The sequence below is a fragment of the Rattus norvegicus genome, chromosome 3, assembly GCF_036323735.1.
Source record: "Rattus norvegicus strain BN/NHsdMcwi chromosome 3, GRCr8, whole genome shotgun sequence".
NCBI lineage: Eukaryota > Metazoa > Chordata > Mammalia > Rodentia > Muridae > Rattus > Rattus norvegicus.
Window position 1 is genome coordinate 154,177,782 of NC_086021.1, and position 26,720 is coordinate 154,204,501.

Consider the following 26,720-nt stretch of genomic DNA (forward strand, 5'->3'; position numbering starts at 1 on the left):
TTTCCGTACAGGGTACTACTGTGGTCACATTATTATTTTTTTTAAATTATGGGAGACAACGATATTTTTCAGTCTTCTATGTGCCTCTGCCACACAGTTCCAACTTTGATCAGTAGCCAAGAGAACTGTACACAAGAACTCCTTTGATACTGACCCGAAGCTAGATTTACTGCTAAACAAAACAAAACAAAACAAAAAGCCCCCGAAGACAAATTGTTCGGGCAGTACTTCCAATCCTCAGTTAATCAGAAGTGCATTAAAAAAATTACAGAGTCAGACTGATGCTTAACCATTCACATTTTTACCTTTAGTTAAAATTTACATGAAATTGGATTCCAATCAAGTTTTTCTATGGAATTAAAATACCAATCCGCTGGGGAGAGAATAGAGAGGCAGAAGTAACTAAATGAGTTCACTGGCTCTCTGCTTTGGGTATCATCAGGCTCAACATGCGCCAGCATTTAGTCACTACACAAATAAGCGAGTCCCCCCATGTAAAGGGTTTACAAAGGTCTGAACAGCATGACTGCTGTTCATAGAATGGCCTAGAAAGTGTATGACATTGATATGAACTGAGTAGCTTGTCAATGTTCTAGTTCACACTTTTAATCTAAATATTAGAAGCAAAACAAAGTCACAGGGAGGTTATATAAAAAGGCCTGGCTGACAAGGAAAATTTTTGTTATTGTTCAGCTAGGTTCAAGGGAGCAGGTAGCAGAAACTCTTCCTGTGAAATTTAGTCTTGAAGTTTTCTTCTAGGGCAGCACACACAGGCTGCCCCCTTCCTAACAAGTCTGGGTTCATACCAATACAGCTTTGCCAAGGGGTACACTGCCAGGCTTTAGGGGAAAAACCCAAAAAACCAAAAACATCTATCAATGCCTGACATTTGGAGCCAAAGTTCCTCAACATGTCTGGGGATTTCAGGATGGGTTACAGGCAAGGCTTCAGGGCCACATGGTCAGAACAGCTGGCCTGTTTCCTCGGGGACTGAGATTTCATTAAAACTGAGAGGTGACACTCTTCTCTTCTACCAAAGCATAACTTACAAGGAATGCAGAAAGAAAGCAGCAGTAATGCCCACAGAGCCATGAGCAACCACAGGACCCTATCCAACCCTCTCTTAGCTGTGTTTCCCCCTTGAAGTATGGGTCATGTGCTCTGCAAACTGCCACAGCAGGAAAGGGATTACGGTGCAACCCAGGTTTCTCTTCCTACCACTTATTCCTTGTCCGACAACAAAGTAACAACAGAGAGGACTGCTAAAACACACATACAGGAAGAGCAAGACATATACAGATGAAATGTTTCTGTGCAGTTTTTTACTAAGAATGAAACATATGAGCACACATGAGCTATGGTATATGAAGGGCAAAAGTCTATTGATTCCAGATGATGAGTTGAAAGCTAATAGATTTGCTATCAAATTAGTATTACATAATTTAGAGTGTTGATAATCACTGCAGACAATTTAGAACTGAACACTCCTTACCGTGAGTGATGGTGAGCACAAATGGAAGAACACTTTAAACTGGAGGGCGGCAGGAAAATGGAGAGTGCGCACGCTTCAGGACCTCTCCAGGAACTTCCTCCTCTCTTAAAAGGAGCAACACGTGCTCATTCCCACTGCTCAGATTAAAGCCCTGGCACTTCTTATCCAATGCACCGCTGTCTCTTCAGCCCTCAGGGGTCTGCACAGGCTTGTAGGATGTGGTGGCCGCTACACTCCCTGCCTATCCACTGTCTGTAGGGCAGCCCTGGCTGCATCCTCTAGCGTGTTGTTCTAAGATGAGAACCTGAGAAGCCTCTTTTGGGGATCACCTAGAATGCCATTCTCACCACAGCTGACTTTTGGGTTCATCACAGGCACCCTGATGGACCTTAACATGTATAAAATGAACATAAAATACAATGTGCACCTCCCCAAAGCGCCTGATCTTGGGAATCCATGTTCCTAAAGACAGTTTCCCTCTAATTCTCCAGTCTCCACCCAAACATGTTCTCCTAGGAGAGGGCCCCTCTTATCCTGACTCTTGTTCACCCTAACTCTCAGTTTCCCTTGTTCACTGAAGAGAAGGGAACCAGTTAGCCCGTGCACTCCTTAGGTATTATCTCTGAACGTGTGAACAAGGACTGGGCTCCTGGATCCCTAATGTGCTCTGGGAGCCCCAGCTTCAACACTGGACTTGGCAGACGGTGCATAGGGAATGTTTGTTGGGTAAATGAATAAATGCAATTAGTACTCATAATTAGGGCTGGTTAGAGTATTTAGTGTTTTTCAAAATTCAAATATCAGACTTATGTCAATGAAGCAGCAAATTCCCAGACATCAGCTATGACACCGAAGTTCACGGGTTCCCCAAAGTGCACTGTGGACGTCAATGTTCTAGTGAACATTAAGGGAGCTGTAAACAGTAAGGCTATTAATAGCTGGCACAGGCACATGTATACAGTTGAAAAGCTCAGTGAAGACCTTTAAAGTACAAAAATCGCCCCATTCTCCCTCCCATTTCTTCATTCTTATTAGAGTCCTTATTTCTCACCAGAATATTAGCAGTTCTCCAGATAGAAATCGTCTAAATGAGCATGAGGAGTTTCTCATAAGTTTTTCTATCTGGATTAAAAAACTGACGGGGCTGGAGAGATGGCTCAGGGGTTAAGAGCATTGACTGCTCTTCCAGAGGTCCTGAGTTCAATTCCCAGCAACCACATGGTGGCTCACAACCATCTATAAAGGGCTCCTGTATTTATATAAATAAAAAAATATATTAAAAAACTGAGCATATATCTGATTTACTATTTTAGATTATTTATTTGATTAACACAAATAAATTAAAGAAAATATAAAAAATATTTAAAGCTTGATAATGATCAATATGACCGGCTTGGTTATTTATTGTTTTTTTCTCCTTTTTATACTAAGTTGTCCTCTAAGATGTCAAATTGTCCATTTTAAGAGCTATTTTAGGTTGTGGCACCTCCAATCCTGATGTGATTTCCTTGAGACTTTAAAGGAAATTCTGATCATTATCTTTTCAACTTTTAAAAACACTCTTTTTTTGTGAATCGGACTGCTCCAACGGTACCTCTCGTTAGTGCTCAGAAATATGACAAAGCATTTATTTTGTGATGTGCTTGATAAGTGGATGACATGATAAAAAGAAAAAAATCACAGTGGAGTGCTACAAAATAGAATTTTCTTGTTTTCCAAGGACTTTTCTTGCCTAGATCCTTGACCGACAGGTATGTAGCTCATCCCAGCTCCTAAGTGCACTGACAGGCCATTGTTGGATAGGCCTTCTCGTTTGTTGCTATGAAGCTCTTCTAAGTTGCAGCTTATGTGAAATTCCTTGCTGGAGGCAGAACCAAGAGCAGCTATAGATTACATCTGGAGTGTTCTGGAAGCCTCTGCAGAGAATGCTGCCTCCAAACCCTCCCCACTAGCCGGGACAAAGCAGGAGAGTGTGCTGGAGGGAATAATACAGCCTGGCCCCGGGGGAGGGACCAGATGGGACCTAATAGCTCCTTTCTACTACTAATTTCTATGATAATTTTAAGTTGCCACATGGCATATGTATTTTTTTTTAAATCCAAAGGCAGGATATTAGTCAAGAAATGACCACTATTTTAATGAAAGGTATTTTTCACAAACTGTATCTCTTTACATGTTATTTCTCACTCACTGTCCACACATGGTAATGCAACACTTACAATCAGGCAGGGAGAAGTCTATGGAGAAAGGTCAAATGGAATGTGTTTTTAATAATTATCGATACCAATTAGAAACAAAGATTCTAAGTTTTATTAGCATGTTAGATGGCTTTGGTTTCATGAAGTTGCTCATCCTAATTTCTTTTTCTTTTCTTATAGTTAGAGAAAGATGGATTTAAGGATTATATATGCCAATTAGTGCTTGGGAGAAAACCGAGACACATGAAATGACCCCCTCTCCTCTCAGTCAGGTACGGTTACCCCTTCTCTATCCTTCTGAACTCTGCCCATCGTTCAGTTGCTGAGTGCAGTTTTGGGTTTATTAGTCATTTCCGTTGCTTCTGCTTTCTGGTGCTCTGAATGAGATTTTCAACACCTTGCTACATATCCCTCTTTCCACAAAGTGAAATGTGACTCTAGATAAAGACTGAACCTGGGAAAAATCCCGAGAAGCCACGAGCTTGAGCCTCATGGCAGTTGCAGCCTTTCAGACTTGTGGACAAACTAGGAAAACCAACTCTATATTCCATGCAGCCCAGTATCTATTTCATAGAAATCAACACACAGTACTGCAGCCTGGGCCTGAAGCCCACTTACCTCTCCTGAAAGCTTGCCAGGAATCTCCCCCTGGGGAGGGTTAATAAGTTACATATTTACAGCAAAAAGATACAAGCTCTGATAGAGTGGGATGAGGCACTTCACCGCTCTGCTGGCATTGATGCACGTGGCACAGATAAGGCTTGGCAGCAGCTTCCCACTCACGATTGCTCCATCGAACAGAGGCCCAAAGAATGGAACCTGAGGATCCAAAACAGAAAAACTATGCTCAAACCCAGCAGGGGTTAAGGCAGAGATAAGAGAACGTGCTCGATGTGGAAGACGAGGGATGAATGCATAGGCTACCAGCCAGCCAGACAAACCTTTTCAGAGCAAGTTGAGGGCTTTCAAGTCAAAGAGCACAGGATTGCTCTACCAGGCTCTTCCACGAGAACCTTCTGTAAGGCCTTTTGAATGGCAAATTATCAAGTGCCTCCCCATTGCCCTAGGCTGCCGTTCACAGAAGTGGCGTTATTCTTTCCACATGCCTATGCCATGGTACGATGCACGGTACACAGATGGTACACACATTATCTTCCTTTCTACTTTTAAGAGAGGTTTGGCTTTCTTTGCTAGATCCATTTCCACCATGTGGGCAAACCATAGTGTTCATAGATGTCTTTTGGACTTTTTTCATTTTCTCCTTCTTTCCCCCCTTTATTAGAATTTCATTCTTTAACATGGAGATTGTAAACTCTGTGAGACTTGGAACTGGAGCTGGTTAGTAACTCTTATTATACATCTACAATTTCTCTTGATTTTTATTAATTTACATACTATTTAGTACATGACAGACCTTTTATTCTAATCTATTCCCTAAAGGGATAAGAATCTCTGCTATAACCTAACTCAAATATATAGTATATGATGTATAAAACAGAAGATAATACAGAGAAGAACAAAGGACTTTTGGGGGACACATATCTCCAATTATATCCAAATGGGAGGGAAGGCTTTAAGCAGGATGCTTCATTAAAAGTCTATAGGGGATGGAAGAATGAATAAGCTGTGAGGACAATGGGTGGAAGAACATTCCAGGAAGAATAATGACAATCCGGACCGGATCGGAATGGGATTCATGTGTTTAAGCAAAGGCAGGAGAACCACAGTTGCCACAGCCAAGTCAGTAGAAGGAAGTCCAGGAGGGAGAGATGTCAGGTAGGGAACTGTTAAGAAATCTCAGTTTTATTCTAAGGAAGACTGAAGCCTTCAACAGGGCTTTGGGGGAAATGGAGAATCCATCTAACCTACATTTGTGTGTATGTGGTATGTTTGCGGATGTAGTGGATGTAGGTACATATGCACATGTCTGTATATGCAGGTAGAGGAGTCTGTATATGCAGGTAGAGGAGTCTGTATATGCAGGTAGAGGAGTCTGTATATGCAGGTAGAGGAGACCAGAGCTCAAAATACTGGTTGTCTTGCTTAGTCACTCTCCACCTCGTTCTGAGGAGACAGGGTTTCTCACTGAACGGAGCTCACTCAGCATCAACAACCACAGTGATTCAGGCCCAAAAACCTGGGAGGCCAAGGTGGAGGATCTCTCTCTCTCTCTCTCTCTCTCTCTCTCTCTCCACATAAAGAGAATAAATCTAACAAAAACTGTGTACAGTAAATGTACTTAAAACTACCCAAGAGTGGTAACATAAATTTATGAAAACCTGAAAAATTTTAAAGTACAATCTTCATGGGCTGGAAGTTTTTACACTGTGAAGTTGTCAATTCTTCTGAAATCAAAATTTAGATTCTAACAAAAACTCAACTAAAATTCTCGTTTTAAAAGTAGACAGGTATTAGGTACTTTTAAATTCATACAGAAATGAAAAGATAGAAATTAGCTATGCCAATAATGAGATGATTTATATTACCTGACTTCAAGGAATAAATATAAAATTACAGTAATTATGATATTAAAACATTAATATTAGGATAGATAAATTGGCAGGCGAAAATATACAGCCTGAGAATAGAAGCATACATTACCATCACTGTTCCACAGTAAGACAGGACACTTATGGGGAAAAGGAAGTTTGTTTCGATAAAGACTATGGTACAAAGAAATGAACCCAGCTCTCCACTTCATCACACGAGTGTCTGAGCTGGGTTACAGACAGGAATTTTAACACTAATTCTACAAAAGAGCCTAGAAGATGGCTCAGTAGGGAAGGGCATGTGCTGTCCTGACTGGTGGCCAGGGTTGATTGCCAAAGCACACTACAGAAGGCTGAACTGATTTCTACAATGTTTTCCCCTCCCCTCCATGAGTGTGCAGTGACACGTGCTAGAATAATAAAACATCATGACAAAGCTAGATATATCCCAAGAAGATATGCGTGAGTTTCCATAAAAATTGAGGAGCTGCTCATTTCAGAAGATGGCTTTAAAATATTGGTTTTGGGCTGGAGAGACGGCTCAGTGGAAGAGCACTAACTGCTCTTCCAGAGGTCTTGAGTTCAAATCTCAGCAACCACATGGTGGCTTGCAACCATATATATAAAATAAATCTTTAAAAAAGTTAAAAAATAAAATAAGTGTTTTATTAAATTCAAAATCTATTTACAAAAAATTCTTAGCTATCAAATAAAAGAACTCATCGAACATATTTGTTGGGCATTTGAGTATGGCTTTTGTGGCCTGCTGCTTCTGTATTGTTTCCGGTCTTATAGTTGTGCTCTAAATAAAGTTTCCTTGATACTTTGTAGGACAAATACAAAACAAAACAAAAATAAGGAAAGTCCACTAAACATCTAGTGAACTATGGCAATAGTGAGACACTGAAAGCTTGATACCCGAGAATGAATGAGAGAACACTGTCATTAGTGAGTTTTGCCAGGATATGAAAGAAAGGAAGGAGGTTTGTTGTAAGTTGGAAGGAAAGAAGCGAAAGTGTCCTTACTTCAACTATTATATCATATAATATAATCATAATAAAGAGTCCATGGGAATAGTCAGAACTAGAAGTCAATAGATAGAGAATGAGCTCACGAACTTATTTTTCTATCCTCAGCAACAATTGTCCAGAAAAGAAAGTGACAGCATCTATAATATTATCATCATCATCATCATCATCATCACAAAATATGAACTCCGGAGGAATAGGTCTTATAAGGAAAATAGAACAAAAGCCACACAAAACCTTCAGAGAAGTAGTCTGAGTTTAGATAGATCTCTTCTGCATATCTTCTACTGTATCTGACAAGAGGGCTCAACAGTACTGTCATTTCCGCTCATCACTCATGGATTCAATGCAGTGCATAGTTTAGGCTGAAGAGCGGGCTCCGCAGAGCAGCTATTCAGCAGTGAAATAGGCTAAGGGAAGTAAAGGATTCCCTAGGAAGGGTGGGCAGGGGCTTGCCTTACTTGTGGGAAGCATGTTCTAAGCTGCAGCATTAGAGGAGACAGATGCGTGTCACAGAGGATCCGCAGGGCCCAGGGAGGAGTCGCACCCTCTGATGCTGTACGTTGATCACTGACAACTCATTCATGGAGCTTCTTGAGACGTATGACCCTGGTGTTGATGCTAACTTGTGAGATGTGGCATGTCCCAGGCACCAATGATCCTATGATGGTGGTGTTTTTGTTTTGTTTGGTTAGTAGAAAACTGAAGTCTACATCTAGATCTAAGGAGGAATGCAGGGCCTTTCTCTTTACTATTGTTCTCCTGTTCCTCCGATGCTACTCTCTACTTCAGAACCTGGATTCAAATCTTTCATCCATTCAAACTTTCTGAACAATTCCTGAGTGCCTTATCTAGTGTTGACCAAAGCCATGGCTGTTAACAAAGTGGCTTTCCTAACCAGTCAGCTGCGAGTTAGAAAATACCCATGGAGCTCCTGACATGTCTTTCTAAATGAAACCCAGCACTGGCTGAGGAGAAGCACACACCTAGAAAGTACAGGTCAAACTAATTTATACTCATCAGGCTGGGGTGCAGAGCAGGATAGATTTATATCCAAATTCTCATTTGGCCAGCAGAAACACAAGGGTGACTTTTTGCTAAGGAGTAGTGACCCCAACGTTCACGGTACCTGCTACCATCGTCAACCACACCAGACTGTGAGTGTATCCAGCTGCTAGGGCAAGGCCACTCTTTGGGACAAAACTCCAGTTGATACATAAGAACTAATCTCCCACGGATTCTGTTGAGACATTCTGATGCTCCAAACAAAGCATCTGCAGAGATGGGCAAATGCTGCACAGACAACTCTGGGTTTTAGACTCAGACTATTGCTGTGTATGAGCCTACTAAAATCACTCCATGCTGAAAAATGCCTTCTTCTCTGGTTGGCCAGTTAGACAGGTATTGCACTCATAACAAATGCATGGCCATGATTTTGTGTTTAGCCGTTTGGCACCGACTTTATCATGTAAGAAGACAGTAATGTAATGCAAAGGTATAGTATTTGAGTTTCTGTGGAACTTCTCATGTTTGTCTTTCCAGTGGATACAGGATGGGTACTTGGAAGCACACAAATATGAAAAGGCCTCCAACAGTATGCATCTACTACATACAGAGGATGCCGACATAATTTTTAGGTGGTCCTTAAAAGTTAGATAGCTAGAGACCAAAATGGCAAAGTCAGATAGAGAATTCATGCTTTCATAGTAGAGAATACCTGCTTACAGCACAGAACTGTAAGGAAAAGGTCTGAGAGGTTAAGAGCCATTGCTGTGACAGGTACGATCGTCACGAAGAGGTAACCGTTTGAAAGGATCAGTACAACTGAATTAGGAGATAACTTTAGATTTAGAGCTTAAGTAGAGAGACTATGAAAAGCTTCTGTCTGTGTGGGGTAAGGGGTGCGTAGCAAGCTGTCAGTGGTTTGAGCAAATCAATACAGCTTTTCCGTAAATCATTGTGAAGGCTAACTCTCTAGTCCCCCGAAAGAGGTTTCACAGGTGCTCTAAAGGAGAATTGCCTCATCTAGACTTAAACAGAACTAACTGTTCAGGGATTGACTAAAACTAACATGCTTTTCCATATTTCTCAAGCCTTCTGAGCAAACCTAAAACAAAAAGTTAATAATGAACAATGATGAAAGAATCATATACATCTTTGGGAATAAAGAAGCCTCAATAAGAAAGGCCAGAAAGGATGAAGTCACTTCTAGGTAAAGCAGAGACCATACAGACCAGAGGCTTTTCCTACTCCAGGAATACGCAAGGGTAGGACACTGTCTGGGGCTTCTTGGTAAAGTTAGAACTCACGAGTACCTCTCTATCTCTGAGAGCTACAATGTCTGGTCACAGCTTTTTCCTTGGGGAATTCCGCAATCCCACAGGAATTATGAACGGAAAGGGAATATTTACACTTCTGCTTTTAAGCCTGAGATACTGAAGTGAGAGAATAGGTAAATCAATTAAAATCTAGTATTAGAAGATGCCTTTCCTACTGGAAACAAAAACAATACAAAGATCTGTGAAAAGGAAACATGTTACATTTGAAGCACTTCACTTTTCTCGTGCTCTGTGGTTCAGGGTATAGCAAGGGAGAAGAGAGGTGTCTTTAGGAGTGTATAGCTTTTTTTAAGGGAAACACTCTTAAGGACTGGGCTGCACAGTAAACGGCTCACTGAATTTGTGCTAGTTTCCTGAAAGATGAGAAAGAGCAGATTTAACTATTTTGCAGAGCCTGAGGGTCTTAGGCACAGTAAATAATTTCCAAGTAATGGGTAAGCCCTGTTGGGAAACAACATGGCAACTCGATGAATGTCTTAGAAGTAAGCCGATTACTTAATTTGTTCCACATACATAATTAGTCTATGTTTTAATTAGTTACAAGATTATATTAACCACAGACAAGGGGTTCTAATAGCTTAGGAACATCTGACTTTAAATGGCTCTGGCTGATTGTTCTGACTTAGAGCTGTAATGTAGAGTGTGTCATTTCCCCAACTCTTCTATATCCCCATTTTTACAGAACTCAATGAAGCCTGGAGTGAGTTTCTGCTTTTCTTAAGGTCATCAAAATCAGAATACTCGGACCCAGGAAGCTCTGCGTGGCAGCCTGCCAGCTCTCTTCTTGCATCTCTGACGATAGCTACATAGGATGCCCTTTCTTCACTCTCGAAAGTCAGGTCAACCTCAGGACTTTGCCCTCTCTGCCTCCTACTTGATGAGGGTTGGAATCTGCTCCACTGGATCTCAGCTCAATTATGATGACACAGGGAGCCTCTCCTAGGCAGTTTTCCCTTTATCTCTGATCATTTTTATTGCTCTGAAGTTGACTGACATTGTTAGCTTACCTTTCTACTGATTAGTGGTCTAGCCTTCATTAGCCTTTCTTTAAAGGCTTTTGGTAGGTTGGTAGGTGACTTACTGTTGGGCATTATTTCCATTTTTTTTTTTATGCACTTGGACAGTGCTTGTATTTTGTTTCCACGGCTAAGATTGAACCTACAGCTTTGTACTCTATGACTGATCTACACTTCTGTCTTCTATCTTCTATCTTCCTGTCTCTATCTCCCTGAACTTAGGTCCCCATGCTTATATCCCAAGCACTCTGCTGACAAAGAGCCCCCATTTTCCTCTTCCATTTGAAGAATTTAACATTTAATGCAGGATAAGCTATGGGCCACAATTTCCCCCAAACACTTGTTATAGTTTGGTTGAGGAACTCTATACTTTTGAAGGATCACGGATCATTTCCACAGATGGAGAATTCTGTGTAGTATTTTCTTTCATCACTCTGAGTGTACAACTTATCTCTTATTGATAACATGGTTTCTGAAGAGAAATCCTATGTGATGTTACTGTCTGTGTCTCTGAGTTGTCTGTTTCCCCGGGAGTTCTTTCAAGACTTCCTGTTGGTTTTTTGGCTTATGCCCAGATTACTTTGGGATTTATCTGAACTAAGAAGCCTCTGTATCTCTCATCCCTTTACTGTTTCCTGTGCTTTGTGATACCCACTGCTACTGGAAAACTGTTCCAAACACTTATTTACTTATTTACGTATTTACTCACTATTTCCACTATACCAGGCATCAAAAAAATTTTTAAAATAAAACAAGCGAAGTAAGCAAAAGATCTGTATGAATAATTTCCTACTATCTTTAGTAATACGCTTTGAAAGTTCATTTATAACTTATTTTTTTTTTTAATAAGTAAGTGTTATTGGCCAGGTGTGGTAGCATATACCTTTCATCCTAGCACTCAGGACTCAGGAGGCAGAGGCAGGTGGATTTTGTGAGATTCTGTCTCAAAAAAAAAAAAATCAGCAAAACAAAACAAAACAAGGTCCTAAATTTTGAGTTTGGCTCAGCAAATACACCTCTTAGGCAGTGGGCTGTGTGTCTGTCCACAGTGGAGCCCAGCACACTCCCAACACCCAGCAAAGCAGTCAGAACCCTAGGAAGCTGCATGAGGAGCCTGGAGTGTGCACTGTCTCCTGGGTCAGAGGCCCTTCCTGTTGGGGCAGCTCAGGAGTAGAGTGAGAGCTGCCTGGCACAAAGCCTGGGCCACAATTTGCTATCTGGTGTACATTCAGCAAAGGAGAGAAGACAAACCTACAGAAGGAAGACAGATATGTCCAGTAAGAAGCAGGCAAATGGTGCCAGCATTTAAGGAAATTCAGTTGAAAAGGAGATCTCAAAAGCCAAATTCCTGTGAGGTAGGAGCTATGTTCTAATAGTGTACAGGTTTTCTTCTGTCTGTTATCAAGGCCCTTTTGTAAAGTAAATGTTCTTTCTTCTTTGGCACCTGCTCGTGGGTGACTCAATCCTTCAGAAACTGAACAAAAGTGATCATATAAATCATATGTATCCAGGAAATTCCTCTATTAGCAGTGCCAGTGTATTAGCAAGTTTGATTATAAAACAACATCTGCAAGCAGCTGCCTCCTGACATAGTTCTCATTGCCACTCCTTTACTAAAATCAATGTCAATAACACAGGACTCGAGCAGAACACACTGCAGCAATCCATTTAGTAAGTTAGTTTAATAAAATCTGGTTCTTTGGTATTTTTTAATGATCTTTTCTAAGTAAATAACTCTTAGTATTTTCCAAAGTTAATTTACTTCCTTGAGAATTCTCTAGAATATTTAAGGTACATGATTGAATCTCCAAAGGATTGTTTGGTTGGGATACATATTAAAGAAAATTATAATGTGAAACCAAGATAAATTTACAGAAGCACGCAGCAAAGGCAAACACACTTCCCGTACAATGGGGCAACTCCAGCAAGCTTAAAACATTTCCTTGCAAAAACATAGATGCCTAAGCTGGCCTCCTCTTAGTTTTATGTGCTTTAATGCTCTTGTGACTTCTGCCACATTACCCTCTTGACTGGCATTTTCTAGGTGCTTGCTCCAGTCAGCTTCTGAGCTAGGCATCACCTGGAAGAAGGATACATTCCTATACATCTGCATACATCCATGCATCTCCATCCCACACACTCCAAAGCTGCAAGACAGCCAGATACCACTCCAACAGCACCCTATGGACGGCCAGGGTAACTTAAGGCAAGGCAAGGCGAAGGGCTTTGCATCCCCTTTAAGTCACTCACTTCTCATGGGCAAGTCTTTCATAAATGGCTGACTGATAAAGTAGGCAAACAAACAAACAAAAGCCCCCCAAAATTAAGTCTGATAATTATGCTTTTCTGTGGTCAAAATTTTATTGTGTCAATATTTACGGAGATGGGAATGGGCTTATTTGGAAACCAACTTAACAGTGAAATAATGCTGAAAGCACACTGATTTTTAAAGAAAAAGGCAGAGGTTTAATACGGTGTTCGTGAAGTGAGCAGACTCTCTCAGCCATGAGGGTTTTGTGCCCTCACACGAGCACACCCATGCTTCTTCAATGTAGCATTTTACAAATGTGGGGCGTTATTGAGAAGGGGCGGCTTCTGCCAGTCACATAATTTGTATATTTAAGGTGGGGGGTGCATGGAATGAAAAAAAGCAAAATATGTTAAATTTCAAAGGACTTGGACGTAATGCTGCTGTGAGCTTGTATTACAAATAGCCCCACATTATCACATGGGCAATTAATGAGGCCAAGTGAATAAAAGTACAATTTGAATATGCATGACTCTATCCAATGAGCAGGACTTTTGTGTACTGATGAGTTTTTTCCCCCTCCTAAAAAGGATTAAAATTATTCTTAGAAAAGTATGGTTACCCAGAAATGAGTAAAATAAATGCATTTGGCCACAGAGTCACACTATGTTCATATGAAATATACAGGTGGTAAAAGATTGCTGCTGACTCCACCTGCAGCCTCTGAAATGCATGCATATTCTGTCTTCTAAAGGAATATTCAACTCAAGAAGCTGTATTAGTACAATCTCCAAGGAAAAATAATGATTTTGATGGAGATTCCTAAAAGTAGACAAGGTTAAGTAAACCTTGAGTACAAAGCCTTCGGTTCCACAGTAAGGAACACTAGTTAAAAGACTGGGAATGGGTAAATTATTGCGCCAAATGGCTGAGAATTAATCTCTGCTGACTAGCTGTAATCTAACGAGGCGTCTGTGTCCCAGGGAGCCCGCAGCATGTCCCTGGCGGTATGTGCAGTGTGTCAAGTCTGCGTGGCACCCTTTGTCCTCACTCACAGGCGGCCTTTCCCCTCATTGTCCATAATATCCTCATGCATCTGGGACGCGTGGAATGCATTCATACTAACAGACTTACCATTGTTTTCTCTCAGAAGCTTTGTTGAGCAAAGACTGCATCACGGTTACTGATAATTATATTGCTTAATTAATCAAGACAAAAAAAATTTGCAAATCATTGCCTGGTTGCCAAGCAAGGAGATAAAAAATGACAACAATACAAGCTGAAGCAATATAACAAAAGTAACAGCTATCTGATCAGAAATTCTTATATAATGAAGCTATTAATGCTAAATCGGTTAATGTTAGCATTGCTCCAGGTGTCTCTACTTAGATGCAAACAAAAAGGCTAACATTATGGATATAAAAGGCCAAATGTTGCCATGGATTCTGTAACCTGATAGAGAGGACAGCCTTTTCATCTGATTAGGGAATGCAATTTAAATACCAGGGACTGAAGCCAAACAAACAGACTTTCCCTCCGAAAGCCTCTTGCACTCACCCTGGGGTCAGCGGTTGGTGAACAAAAGGTCAGCTACACTTGCCCTGGAAATGTCTGGATTAATTTTATTACATTGTAATGGTTTGTACTTTAAATGTAGGGATAACACTAAGTTTTCAGTTCCCCCATATTCTCTTCTACTTGTTAGGCTTTTTTGAGTTAAAATATTAAGAAGTCAATTTTGTGAATGTATCATGTCAGAATTGATGACCAAGTTTATCAAACTTAAATGTATTTTGTAAGAAAATTTAAAAGGTATAATAATAACTTTTTACACATCCTCTGCTATGTTGGGAAATGTTACTTTTGACACAGCAGAGTGAAATGAAGTGCTTTTCATGATCTTCATTCACTTTAAAAATAAAGGAGACACTTTAAGGATGTTCTGACATTTTAGAGGACCTTCCTGAAGATGACCTCGTAAAACTAGTTCCACACTACATATAAAAGAAAAACTTTTTTTTTTAATTTGAAAGCTAAAAGGTACTATTACTTCTTTAAGATTAAAATTATGACTTTAATTCTTATACATAGTTCTTTGTCTTCATAGAGGAATGCAAGTGTTAGCCAGGCCATTCACTTACCGCACAAAACTGAAAATCTGTCATATACAGGGCACTGCACAGGAGGAACACAGTATCTAACATAAATCTGGACATCTTTCTATGAACAGAGAGAAGACTCCCTCTTTTACTTTATGAGTCTTTCCTGGATTGAGAGAGTCTACCCAGTGGAGAATTAGTGTAGCCATTAAACTTAGAACTCTACTGATTTTACTGTGACAGTAACCATTTATAAAAACAATCCTGATGGCAGCCATAGCTGCAGCAATGGCTAACACTGAAGCAGCCTTTACGGGTACCAGGCACTGTCTGAAGCACTTTTTCGCTTATTAGCACGTTTAATGCTAATGTGACACTTTAGGTTCCAAGTCCGAATTAGAACAACAATCTCATGATCTACGTTTTAAAGTTGAAAAGCAGTTTTAGAAGAATGCTGAGCTCCTCCAGGAGAATGATTTTGAGATGTAAATAAATATTATATTTACTATCAGGCTAAAAACAAGTCTTTTTTTTTTCCTTAAAGAATGGCCCATATTCTTAATATATTTAATTTTAAACCTAAGAAGACTCTTCTTAATGAATTAAAAACAAAATAAGTCACTACAAAGCAGCAGTATTAAAATACCACAAGGACGGAAACTGCGGCCGATTAGTACACAGGACACAGACCATTGGATTGTTCCAGCCAGCCCCATGATCAATACCAATTGACATAGCTGAATTGATTCTCTAGCAAGGTGCTTTGATTGTTATACTCATCATGTGGGCGTTGCTTCAGGGCACCAGGGTCTTTGTGGACATGTCCAGAATCCTTCAGGATTGACCACAATCAGCACCAGTCAGGGCTCAGTGACCACTGTCATCCATCAGGCAGGGCTGGATTCTAGACTCGTGGGTTTTCCCCAAATTACTAGGTGATAGTGGAGTTGTACCAATTCTTACTATTATTAATAATGTGCCCCAGTTAAAATTTAAAATATTTTAAAAATTATAACATTTTAAAACATTAAAATTATTTTAAAGCCATAGCATACAATTTTCTAACATAATTTTAAAATAATACAACATGGAATTTTGTGCTCATGATTAGAGTTCATTTGAATATCACAGTTCATATTCAATTCCTATCTAACACATACGGTTGAGATATCTGTAACATTCATCAGGGTTTTGAGGACCGTGAATCCAATGGCAAATGAAGGGTCAGGGCAGCAGTGGAGGAAGCATACCTCAGGCTTCTTGGTTATTGTGATGAAGAACATATGATTCTTCATTGGGTAAATAATGATGGAAACATCTCCAAAGGCTGTTGGAATAATGCCCCTGCGGTAGTCCCTGGAGTGTTCAGACCAGACGATGTGGACCTCGTCATTCCCCAGGTGACGGAGCTGCAATAGCAAATTGGCTCTTTATTAACTGAGGTGCTAACGACAGTTTATGAGGGGCTGTGGCTTACAAATTGAATTAGAAAACTCAGAGGCCAAAACTAATTTAGTCCCAAATCAGGCTACTACACTGATGCCTTACTCAGAATTCAAAATGTGCTATTTTGTAAGACTTCAGCCCATCTTCTAGGAGGCAGGTTTGGTTCTAAGATCACACACAGAAGCACCAAAGGCACATTCCAGTGGGATGGCAGAAGACATTGTTAAGGTCCCTTTTACACGGGATTTTGTTTCTACACCAAGCCTATCCTATAGTACTGAGAATGTTTCTCAACAACCAAATGACATCACTTTTTCTAGTCTTTATTGCTTTAATACTTTAAGTTTCTTAATCCAGTGGTTATTAAGAAATAAGAAAGATAACACAAGCTACTCCAACACAACCAATGACAACTTGTAAGAAACTGGTGCCGAGATAACTTTTTGAGGTAAAGAATGTAAGAAATTATATTTTAAGGAAATAAATACATTTAATTTAAATCAAAACTTAACGTTGGTGGGAATACTAGCACCTGGCATTTAAAGATGTCCAAAGCCCTCACACGAAATGATGTCCACCCTTCCCACAGACTTTGAGTAACTCCATCTTTGTCTCATCTTACAAGAAGTGTCTGCTCAGGAATGCTCTGTCTGCCAAGTGCACAGAATAGCATCGGAGAGAGGGCCAGAGACTATGAGGGCCTCCACTCATGGTTATCTAAACCAGGGGCATCCAATCTGTGGCCCACAGACCAGGAGAACACACACATATAGTTTGTAACATGTCAGTGACACAGTATGTACACACTAAGACCTATACAATCGATTTATAATAAACAAAATCACACACACACACACACACACACACACACACACACACACACTATCTCTTACTGCTATGAGTAAATTTACAGTTTTGTGTTGGGCTGCATTCAGTTGGACATCCCTGATCTCAGCTCACATCAAAAGCTATTTTATGTCTCAAGTGGTTTAGTTCATTTATTTTGACACTTTATAAAGAGACTATGAACTCCAAAAATCCACAGACTCTTGGTGTCTTCAAGAAGGCCTTGGGAAGGTCTCTGGAGACCCTTATAAGCTCTTCTAGGGCAAACCTTTGTAGATGCAAGAACATTATTGATAAACTGCCTACCTGGTGAGCCTACCAACCGAATCTGGCCAAAGCTGCAAAGAAATAATTTGAGAAAGCCTAGAAGCATAGCTAAAAGAAACAGACCCCAGTGATGAGAATATTGGCCTGAACTAAAGTTCTGAAGCTGTGACGTGTGGTCGAGGCAGGGGCTTAGAAGTCTTGAGGGAACGAGGTATTTGACTCAGAGCGGGGAATGCCATCTAATATCAGGAACAAGGGACCAAACTTAAAAGGACCTTAATAAAACTGAGATGTTATGTCAGAGCTTATGTTCTAGTTTTATCTTAAAAAATAGCAAAAGGATACTCTGGAATAGTGTATGTCTGAAACATGTTAGCATAGATTTTATTATTTTTTAGATGTGATTTGAGCATAGACAATACCCAAGGTAACCCCAACATGGCCTCTTTTCTAGCCATCAAGTCAAAGGCAGCTGTTTGTCACAGTGTCTGCTTATTTTACACTGTGGGAAGTGACTCTACACGTCAGTTATTTACAGAGACCTGCATCTGTAGTTTTGTGCTTATATGGAGTAAGCTATGGGAGTCAACTGGTCTGAATAGGGACTCCAGAAAGGCACAGCTGTGGGAGCCCAGCACAAGCCACAGCATTCTAGAATAACTTAATAGACTTTTGTAAATGCAAACATCACCCAGTGCATCCTTCTTTCTTCTTTCCTCACTGAATTATTACCCCACACAAGTATTAAAAGTCCACAACGTAGCTGGCAAAAGAGAAACCATAGCATACTCAACCTAGCTTCTAAGGCAACGGTTTTGTTGTTTTCTTAAGGCACCAAGCTCTTACAGCCGAGGGTGCCCCTCAAAGCCCCACTTTTCTCTCCTTTGTTCTTTCAGCAGTCTGATGATGGGCCCTAGAGTCTTATTCATGCAGCGTGCTCTACACTGCTCCTCTGAGTTATATCCCAGACCTATTCTTATCTGAGACAGTACTGACTCCTGCCTGCCTGCCTTTCTCATTTCTAACTCAATGGCAGGACCTTGCAGCAGTGTTTTGTCACTCAATCCTTTTGCAGTGATGGCATGGGAGTTAGGACTGCCAACAAGACAAGATGGACAGGTTTCTATGGTAAATGTGGATTAGATCTAATTGAAACTTTGGGAAGGATATAGAGCAATAGGAGCTAACCGTAAGAAGTAGGACAACCTTGAAGTTCAGCTTACAGCCCTCATCCTCCAGAGAGAGTTGGCCCTGTACCCTTCTTGTTATGATGTTGGCAGAAGCAACTCAATAGACACAATCCACTTACCAGACACTCTTGGACCTTGCAGCTACCACACAATGCCACACCAATACCACAGTCTCTCCTTCTCATCCACAAGGGCAGAGTACAGCACTTACTCTGAGATGATACACTGATTACTGAAATTTTGCAGTTACTCTGTCCCTTTCTAAATTGTGTTATTCAATTATATAACCCAAGTAAACCTCTCCTAATTTTATTTGCATCAGTATTCTGAGAAAACTCCAGCATTAGAAGAGCAATCCACACTAATTGACCCTTCCTCCCACTGTGGCAATTCTGCAATTATGGAAGAACTATTTTTGTAATATTCACTCAGAGCTGCTCTCGGTGTCATGCACCTTAGATTTCTGGACATGTTATAGTTTAATTAACTAAACTACAAAACTAAGAGCTACAGCCACTGGAACAATTGACTTGTACAGCTAGAACAAAGTACAACAATTACACCCTCTTGTGCCTGTGACATGAACCGAAGGACACAAAACAAATGAAACTGCTGTGGGCAAACTACCCTCAGCAGAGCACAAGAGAATGTTCTGGAAACCTAAAATGGTACTCAATTCAAAGGAGATTTCAATAAAGAGATGCCACTTTGTGAGTTTTACAGAACTTTGTTATAGGCCTGAAGGTTAGAGACCCACCCACAGGTTTGCTCAGACACAAGTCATCTTGACTGGAGGTATGTGACTTCAGGAGAACATGATGCCTCCCTAGAAGGGAGCTGCGTTCACGTTGGCTCTGGCTTCCATTATGCAAGAGGGTCCAGAAGGCCTCAAGGCTTACCATGGCCAGAACAAACAGGCTCTTGAGCCTCAAGAAATCAATCCCATGTCCTGCTGTCCCCTGTCCTGACTGACAGAGTTCTAAAGCCTCTGCCTGAGCTGCTCCGCCTGCTGCTGCCAGGCTGCACGCCTGCACGCCTGCACGCCTGCACTGGTGACACTGGTCATGGTCTACACCTAATAGGCTGACCTCCTTTCCCGACTAATTGCATTACATCGCCAGCTGGCTCCAGAAGGAGTCGTCTGTTTGATTGAAGAATCTGGGCTCCTCAGCGGGCCCGGCTGCTACTTTTACTAAGTAACAGTCAGGCCTGACATCCCCATTGTTCAGCTGACAGTGTGCCCATCCTAAAATCTAAGTTTTATTTGTAAATTAACCAAGAAACTTCCTGCCAGAACAGAGCTGCTTAGAGACTGATAATGTGGCCTTTCATCCCTCACTCGTACTGTATCACTGCCAATTTGTTTTTCATGTGGCTGGCCAGCCCGAGGCTATAAAAGCCTTGTAAGACATAAGTGCAATTATAGTCCTGGAGTCAAATGAATTGGACAAATCCAATAGCACAGCTCTGTCCCCACTCTGCAAACCCCTACAGCAGTTAGATTAGCTGTGAAAAATCTAATCTAGCTAGAGCTAACAAATTTCTGCAGTGAAGGATCAAGAGTTCAGTATGGGGTTGCAGCCGCATTGCGGAATTGAAAAAGTCCCCCCATGACAGGGGCAGAACAGAGCATGAATCACTTTAGAATTTTGCAGCTCATTTTTAAGCTGTTAGGGACAATTTAGCTAGAGTAAGTCAAGGAACCGGGAGCTGCTGTTATGTGACTGATTTTTTTTCTGCCTAACTGTGAGACATCCTGGTAAAGAGGGTTTATCGTTAATGATGCTAAATCTTAAAGCTGCAAAAGGTTTCAGCTGCTTTTTGAATATTACAGTGGGGAATCTCCTATATAGACTAAGCCTTGGGACATTATTTATAGCTGCATTATGTCAAGAAAATGGTATAAAAACAAAATAAAAAGCCTTTCTACTTAAGAAATACTTCAAAATAGTTTTTCTATTCGTAAATTCGTAAATCTGTCTTTGATGCATAATTGTCAATCATGAAAAATTATAGAATATGGGGACAATATACAGAGTATGAAGACATTTACAATATACCCCAAGTTTTATAAAATGTGTGAATCCAGCCCGGGGTCTTGGTAAAGTGACTCCAGATTCTAGAATATCAGTGAGCTACCAGATAGCAGGGTCCTCCTTTCTCTGAGCACTGCCGCCATCGGAACCCAGGCTGGACAGTCAGGCGCTCCTTCACACCTGTGGGAACCAGCACATGGCTAGCACTCCCACTAGCTGTGAGGTTCCCAGCCCAGGGAGGCCAAGGCAATATGCAGGGATATGCTGGTGAAAGGCTGCTGAATTTCTGAATGCACATTGTGCTTTATGCATCTGAGACACTTGATCACTATGGAAATTGTCTGTGACCTGAGTTCTGATAATGTCTCACATGCACTGTTGTTCATCATGTATGCAGTTCAGACATCTGTGGCTACAGTAGTGGAAAGGCAAAACCAGAGACAAAAGAAATGAAGCAGATACAGTCGGGCCCATGAGCTAATATCAATCATCTGGCTAATGGGGCAAGGAAAAAAGAATCAATTATACCAGTGGACGATGACAAGGACTGCTGGCCAGAGTTCCTACCAGGTATCGGGCTAAGCAATTTTTCTGGCATTGTCTCACTTACTTGACTCAACAGTACCATGCTGTCCATTTTTAATCGTATTTACTACATGGAAACTGGAGCCTTGGTGGGCCCTAGCTCTAACCATACCACTTACCAATTACCATACTAATTACCAATGTGTAGACTTAGTACTTGAGATGCTGCCCTCAGTTCCTTACATCTGTGCTGTTAGAGGACAGTGGGTGTCAAATGGGAATGTAGGCTCTGTCACCCACTAGCCCACAGGGAAAGCACACGTCATAGTTGTTTTAGGATGCTCCATTCATTTAGAAACTTACAGGAGTGGTTTTCTTACCAGACTACATTTTTCTCCCATTAATGTGTTCCTCATCCCAAAACAGGGTTTTTACAAGTAAACATTCTATAGGCTGGGGAGTTCAAGGCCTTGCTTCTTTGGTAGAGTTCCTTTGGGAGCATCAGGGAGAGCAAAGGGATAGCATTTGAGGTGGGACATCTGGGCAGCAACATATCTGCAGGCAGGGTCACTCTGACAAACACTAGCAGCTCATCCTAGCAACCTTAGGGTGTGTGTGGGATGCTTTCCTAGAGCCTTACCAGCATTTTCTTCTTCTTCTTCTTCTTTTTTTTTTTTTTTTTTTTTTTTTGGTCAAAATGGCCACTATGTGTTGTGGCCTTTGACAATCTGTGAGGTAAAATTGTTTCTCAGATAATTAACATGAAAGAAGATTCAAAAGTAGCCGCGCTGAAGATACTTTTTCTTCCTAGTCTTTAACCTCAGGCCTTAAGGTTGAGCTAAGTTAGTATTTTAGATTCACCACAACTATAGCCTGAAGAAGAGCGACATTGACTTTGAACCCTGGGAAAGAGCCTCAGTCTATTGGCAGGGCTTGATCACCATCCAGACCCGGAGAGCCTCACTTACTATACACAAATGCAGTGAGGTGTTGTCCCCGAGAAGCCCCCTTACCTTTTTGGTGAGTGAGTCATCTGAATCTGATGGCATTCGAGTGGAAACGTGGAAAATTACTTCCACGGTCGAGGTAGCATAGTAAGGGGCCGTCTGTCCCGTGCTGCCATTGCGCTGAAGACCACCCATAAACCCACAGTGGGTTGAGAGATCCACCTAATGAAGGTCACAGAGCAAAAGGGGAGGGCCAAAAGTGAGCTAATCTTATTCAGTAGGCAGGGTTTGAGAGAACGAACAACTTTCATTTAAATATATTTCTTTCTGATTACAAATATAAGGTAGACAAAATTAATTTTTAAAGAAAGAAATGAGCATCAAAACAGAAACCAGTCTGTGAAAAGCACTATCGAAACGTAAGGAGGGCCTGCCTCAGCAGTTCAGAGCTTGCCTGGCACATGCCAGAATCTGGCTCTGGTCCCAGGACATGCTACAGCATACATAGACACAAAACCCAACATATATATAAAAAGATCCACAGCTCTCCCTTGAGTTTTGGTGTACATTTCCTTAACCTCTCCCCCTCATATACATGGGTATGCACATATCTGCATATGTCTGTCCCCTTCTCTGTGGGGATCTGTCTCAAGAGTTTCAGCAGGTACCTGAAACCACAAAGAGTACTGTTTGTTCTCTGTCTAGAGACCTACAGTAAAGTTTATCGCTGAAACAAGTCATTAACAACTAAAAAAAGTACAGATCTAACAGTCTGCTGTAATAAAAACTGTATGAATGGGGTATCTCTTTCTGATGTATTCTACTGTGCCTTAACCTCTTCACTCACTGAAAATGCTACACGTTGCTAACACACACACGCACGCATGCACGCATACCATACACCTCTCCCACGCACTCCACTTTTCAGATTCTAGGGGTAAGCTTTGCTTTGCTCTAGGCTTATGTTCACAGGAGGCAGGTTCGGGCCTCTGTGTATCTATCCACTAGCTGACCTCTCAGTAAGGAAACCCAAATCCTCATCAGTCATTCTGGACTTGTGCCTTAGGGAACTGCAGTGGCAGCCAAAGGCATTCTAGCTCCAGTTTCTCACTCCATCCGGGTCCTCCTTCGTTTTTCATCTAGCAAGCCATTGTTTATCTTCTCAACCCCCCAGTGGCCACACTTGTCTTCTTTTGTCACAAACCACAGTCCTGAGCCTATATGACGACACAGTTCTTATGCAAAGCTAACGAAAGCTATTAAGGGGAAGTAAAGATCCACACATACAATCAATAGTAAAATGACGCAAACAGATTTTAAAGTCAGTGCAGTCTTCAAGAATTCTATGAATTCACATTTGAATGTGAAGATATAACTAAGAACATATACAACTCATGTCTGCTTTAAATACTGACAGTCAGCAACCACATAATGAATGAATTTAATTACCTCCCATCCAAGACCAGCAACAAAGTCTTCATAGGCTTGGCTTCCTCTTTCATTGGCTAGAATGGAACACTTGTCTTCTTGTCCTTCAGCAATGTAGAACACTGCAATCTTATGGGTCTCGCGGCTACAAATGTTTAAATTTAAAGGAGTTAGAATGTGTGTGTGTGTGTGTGTGTGTGTGTGTGTGTGTGTGTGTGTGTGTGTGTGTAGTTATGGCTAGCATGACTCCTTAAGGCATTCACGAAGGATCAGTTACTATTCCAAGGTGGTTGATGCATGAACTTACTTGAATTCTGCAAGCCCCACTCCAAGACCATAGTTCTTACTGTATCACCTGCTTTGCAGAGGGGACTGAGAGGAGACACAAGGTTAAAGAAACAGGAGACTACACTTCAGATCCTGAAGACACTAAGACAGTAGCTCTCAAAGCACATTATCCACCAGGTTCTTTCCTTGCTTGGTGGTAACCATTCAAGTAGACATGGATTGTGACTAGGTATCAGTTAGAGACATGCTAAGACTTTTTGAGAAATGGAAATACTTAGGTACTTTCTTTGTGGAAGGGTGTGTTCTGACTGTTGTGAGGACACAGACTAGGATGCACAGTTGTTCTTCATAGAGTCTTGAATACTTTCGGGTATGTAAGCTCTTTGTTTACTTGCTCCATGAAAGATTTGTGGTGGTTTCATGTTACATCATATAAACATGATATACACTCCGGAGAAAGGAGTCCCGTCTTTTCATCTTTTTTTGTGGGGGAAGTACTTTTTTTTTTTTTAGTATTTATGCATAGTATGGGCTCAGCTAAGTCTCTGTTAAATCGGCCAGATACCCAATGGCATATTTGAATTCGTAAAGGCTAGTAAGGAATTAAAATAACTGGAATCCACCAAATCAAGCTATTTGGTGATAGTTTGGAGATAAAAGCTCAACTCTTGTTCAGATGAAGCTTAATCAAGAACCACTCCTTTGACTGCACCAGCCCATGAGTTTTATTCTACTGTGGCCTCAATGGTAAAAGAATTAGATCCCCACTTCCGGGCAGCCCCACCCTTCTCACATTTGCATTACCTCATGAAAACACTGCATAGGAAAAAGCATCAAGTGCTTCAGCAATGCGGAAATGTTTCTATTGTCTAATTATTTAATATCTCAACTCTATAATATGATTAGACATCCAAATTGGTAGATCTGGATTCCATATTTTAACAAATTCTCAAATATTTCCTTCTTCATGGATATTTTTCTACTTATTAAGCAAGGCTAATGGAAGCTAAACTAAAATGTTATATAAATCACTGGAGGAGGTGCATTCTCTTCTATTCATTAGCTCGCTACTCATCCCCCATCATTCTTATGGAATAAATATATGTGAAGAAAAATCAGAAAATACAGAAAAAGAATAAAAAGAACAACTCTCAATTTGACATGTAAACAAACAACACGTCTGCAGCACTGTAGGAGATGGAAAGGAGGCTGTAAAGAGGACAATTTTTGGTAGTGACAGACCCTACAGAGAATGTACAATCTTGTAGTCAAGACTTTAGGGAATCTAGAGATTGCCATATCATTTACTGTCTTGAGAGACAGGCAGGCGCGACAACAAGAAGGGTCCCCTACAACATGACTGGCTTATCACAAGAACTATAATAATTTGGCAGCTTGGATGATGGTAACGGACATACTAAAAGGCAGTTTCAACAAAAGAACAAAAGCATAGTTACTTGATCTCTCTCTGCAACTATCTTTACATCTTAAAAGTCTTTAGCATTCAATTTACAAAAAACCCCAACCTTCGCTTTATCTGAAATACATCAGTGTTTTATCCTTAAAGCCCAGGACTATTCCATCCTGGGTCCTTGAGTCCTCGTTAACTCAGTGTAGGAGCACAAAAAGCTAAGCTCAAATGGAAGAGGATTGACTGATGTGGGTGTGAGGAAAGGTGACCTTTAGTTGTAAACATTCATCAAATTTCACATCCTCCAAAATATTAGCACTGCAGAGAGCCTGCTAAGAAGCAGACACTGTGCTTGGCCTTATTAGCGCCAGGCTTTTGAAATGGTAATTACAACATCAACAGCACTTCATATCTACAGGCTGCACAACCAGTGCATGAAGGAGCAGGTAATTCAGGAACACATATACATGAAATCAACAATGTCGCCTCCCTCGTTAGAATGCATTTTTCTTTATTACTAGGAATAGACCAGAAGAGTTCTGTTTTCGTGTGCTGTCAGATTTTAAAAACCAAAGGAAAACATGATTTACCATTTCCTTCACCACACAGGGGCAAGAAAGCCCGCCGTGATTTCTATGTACAGACATCACATACAGTATACGGACCTCAGCTGCAAGACTACTTTTTCTCAAAACATGTGAAAAAGGCACTGTGCCCCCTCCCACAACAGTGATATAAATTGATATCAGGAATAAATAAAAAAAAATGCCCTGAAAGTTGAGGGACAAGATATGTTCTTGCATGGTGTCAGACCAATCTATGGCACAGGCCAGATTTCCTTACAGGTGAAGAGCCCCAGATGTAGTTCAGGTTTTTAAAAGACAATCTTGAAAAATATCCTTTCCCATTAAATAAATTGATGTGCATTTAGAGGCCAAGATGCCAGACATAAGTCCAGGAGTTGGGGATTTAAGTGAAGGTTAATCAAAGGGCAGAAGATTGCCAATCAGCTACCCAAAGCCATATTTTACTGCAACAGCACCCCAGTCTCTGTCCTGGAGAGAGAAAGGGGAGGTAGACTGAACAGAGGAATGGCAGTACCAGGGTCTAAAACAGTTCTTGAATGTTTTTCAAATTCAAATTAAGCTTTACTTGAATCAAGAAATGAAAACATTTAAAATATCAACAAAGTTGCAGGATCTGCCCTGAGTATGGTTTCTTTCAATTACAACAACAATTGAATCATTTAAATCTGTATATTTTTTCTTTTATTTCTTGATACTAAAATCCTTATCACTCTCCAGAACACTAGAGTTACTAGGAGGAAAGGCCCTCATACCACCTTCTGTAGATGGAATCAGGCTGACAACAGTCAGTCTTGAACATTCCCAACATCCAGAAAACATACAAGACAGTACATGCTTCGA

At 40.8% G+C, this 26,720-nt stretch overlaps 1 protein-coding gene across 8 annotated transcripts in view; it reads right to left on the minus strand.

Moving 5' to 3' along the window:
* Positions 1-26,720, minus strand: part of Ralgapa2 (Ral GTPase activating protein catalytic subunit alpha 2) — a 280,066-nt gene that overhangs the window by 65,777 nt on the left and 187,569 nt on the right. For all 8 annotated transcript variants that reach the window (XM_063283347.1, XM_017592238.3, XM_063283348.1 and 5 more), the window contains 4 exons: positions 23,616-23,739; positions 22,233-22,388; positions 16,160-16,318; positions 4,382-4,509 (listed from right to left, as the gene is read on the minus strand). In XM_063283347.1, the coding sequence (XP_063139417.1) occupies positions 4,382-4,509; positions 16,160-16,318; positions 22,233-22,388; positions 23,616-23,739 (567 nt within the window). The remainder of the gene's footprint in view (positions 1-4,381; positions 4,510-16,159; positions 16,319-22,232; positions 22,389-23,615; positions 23,740-26,720) is intronic.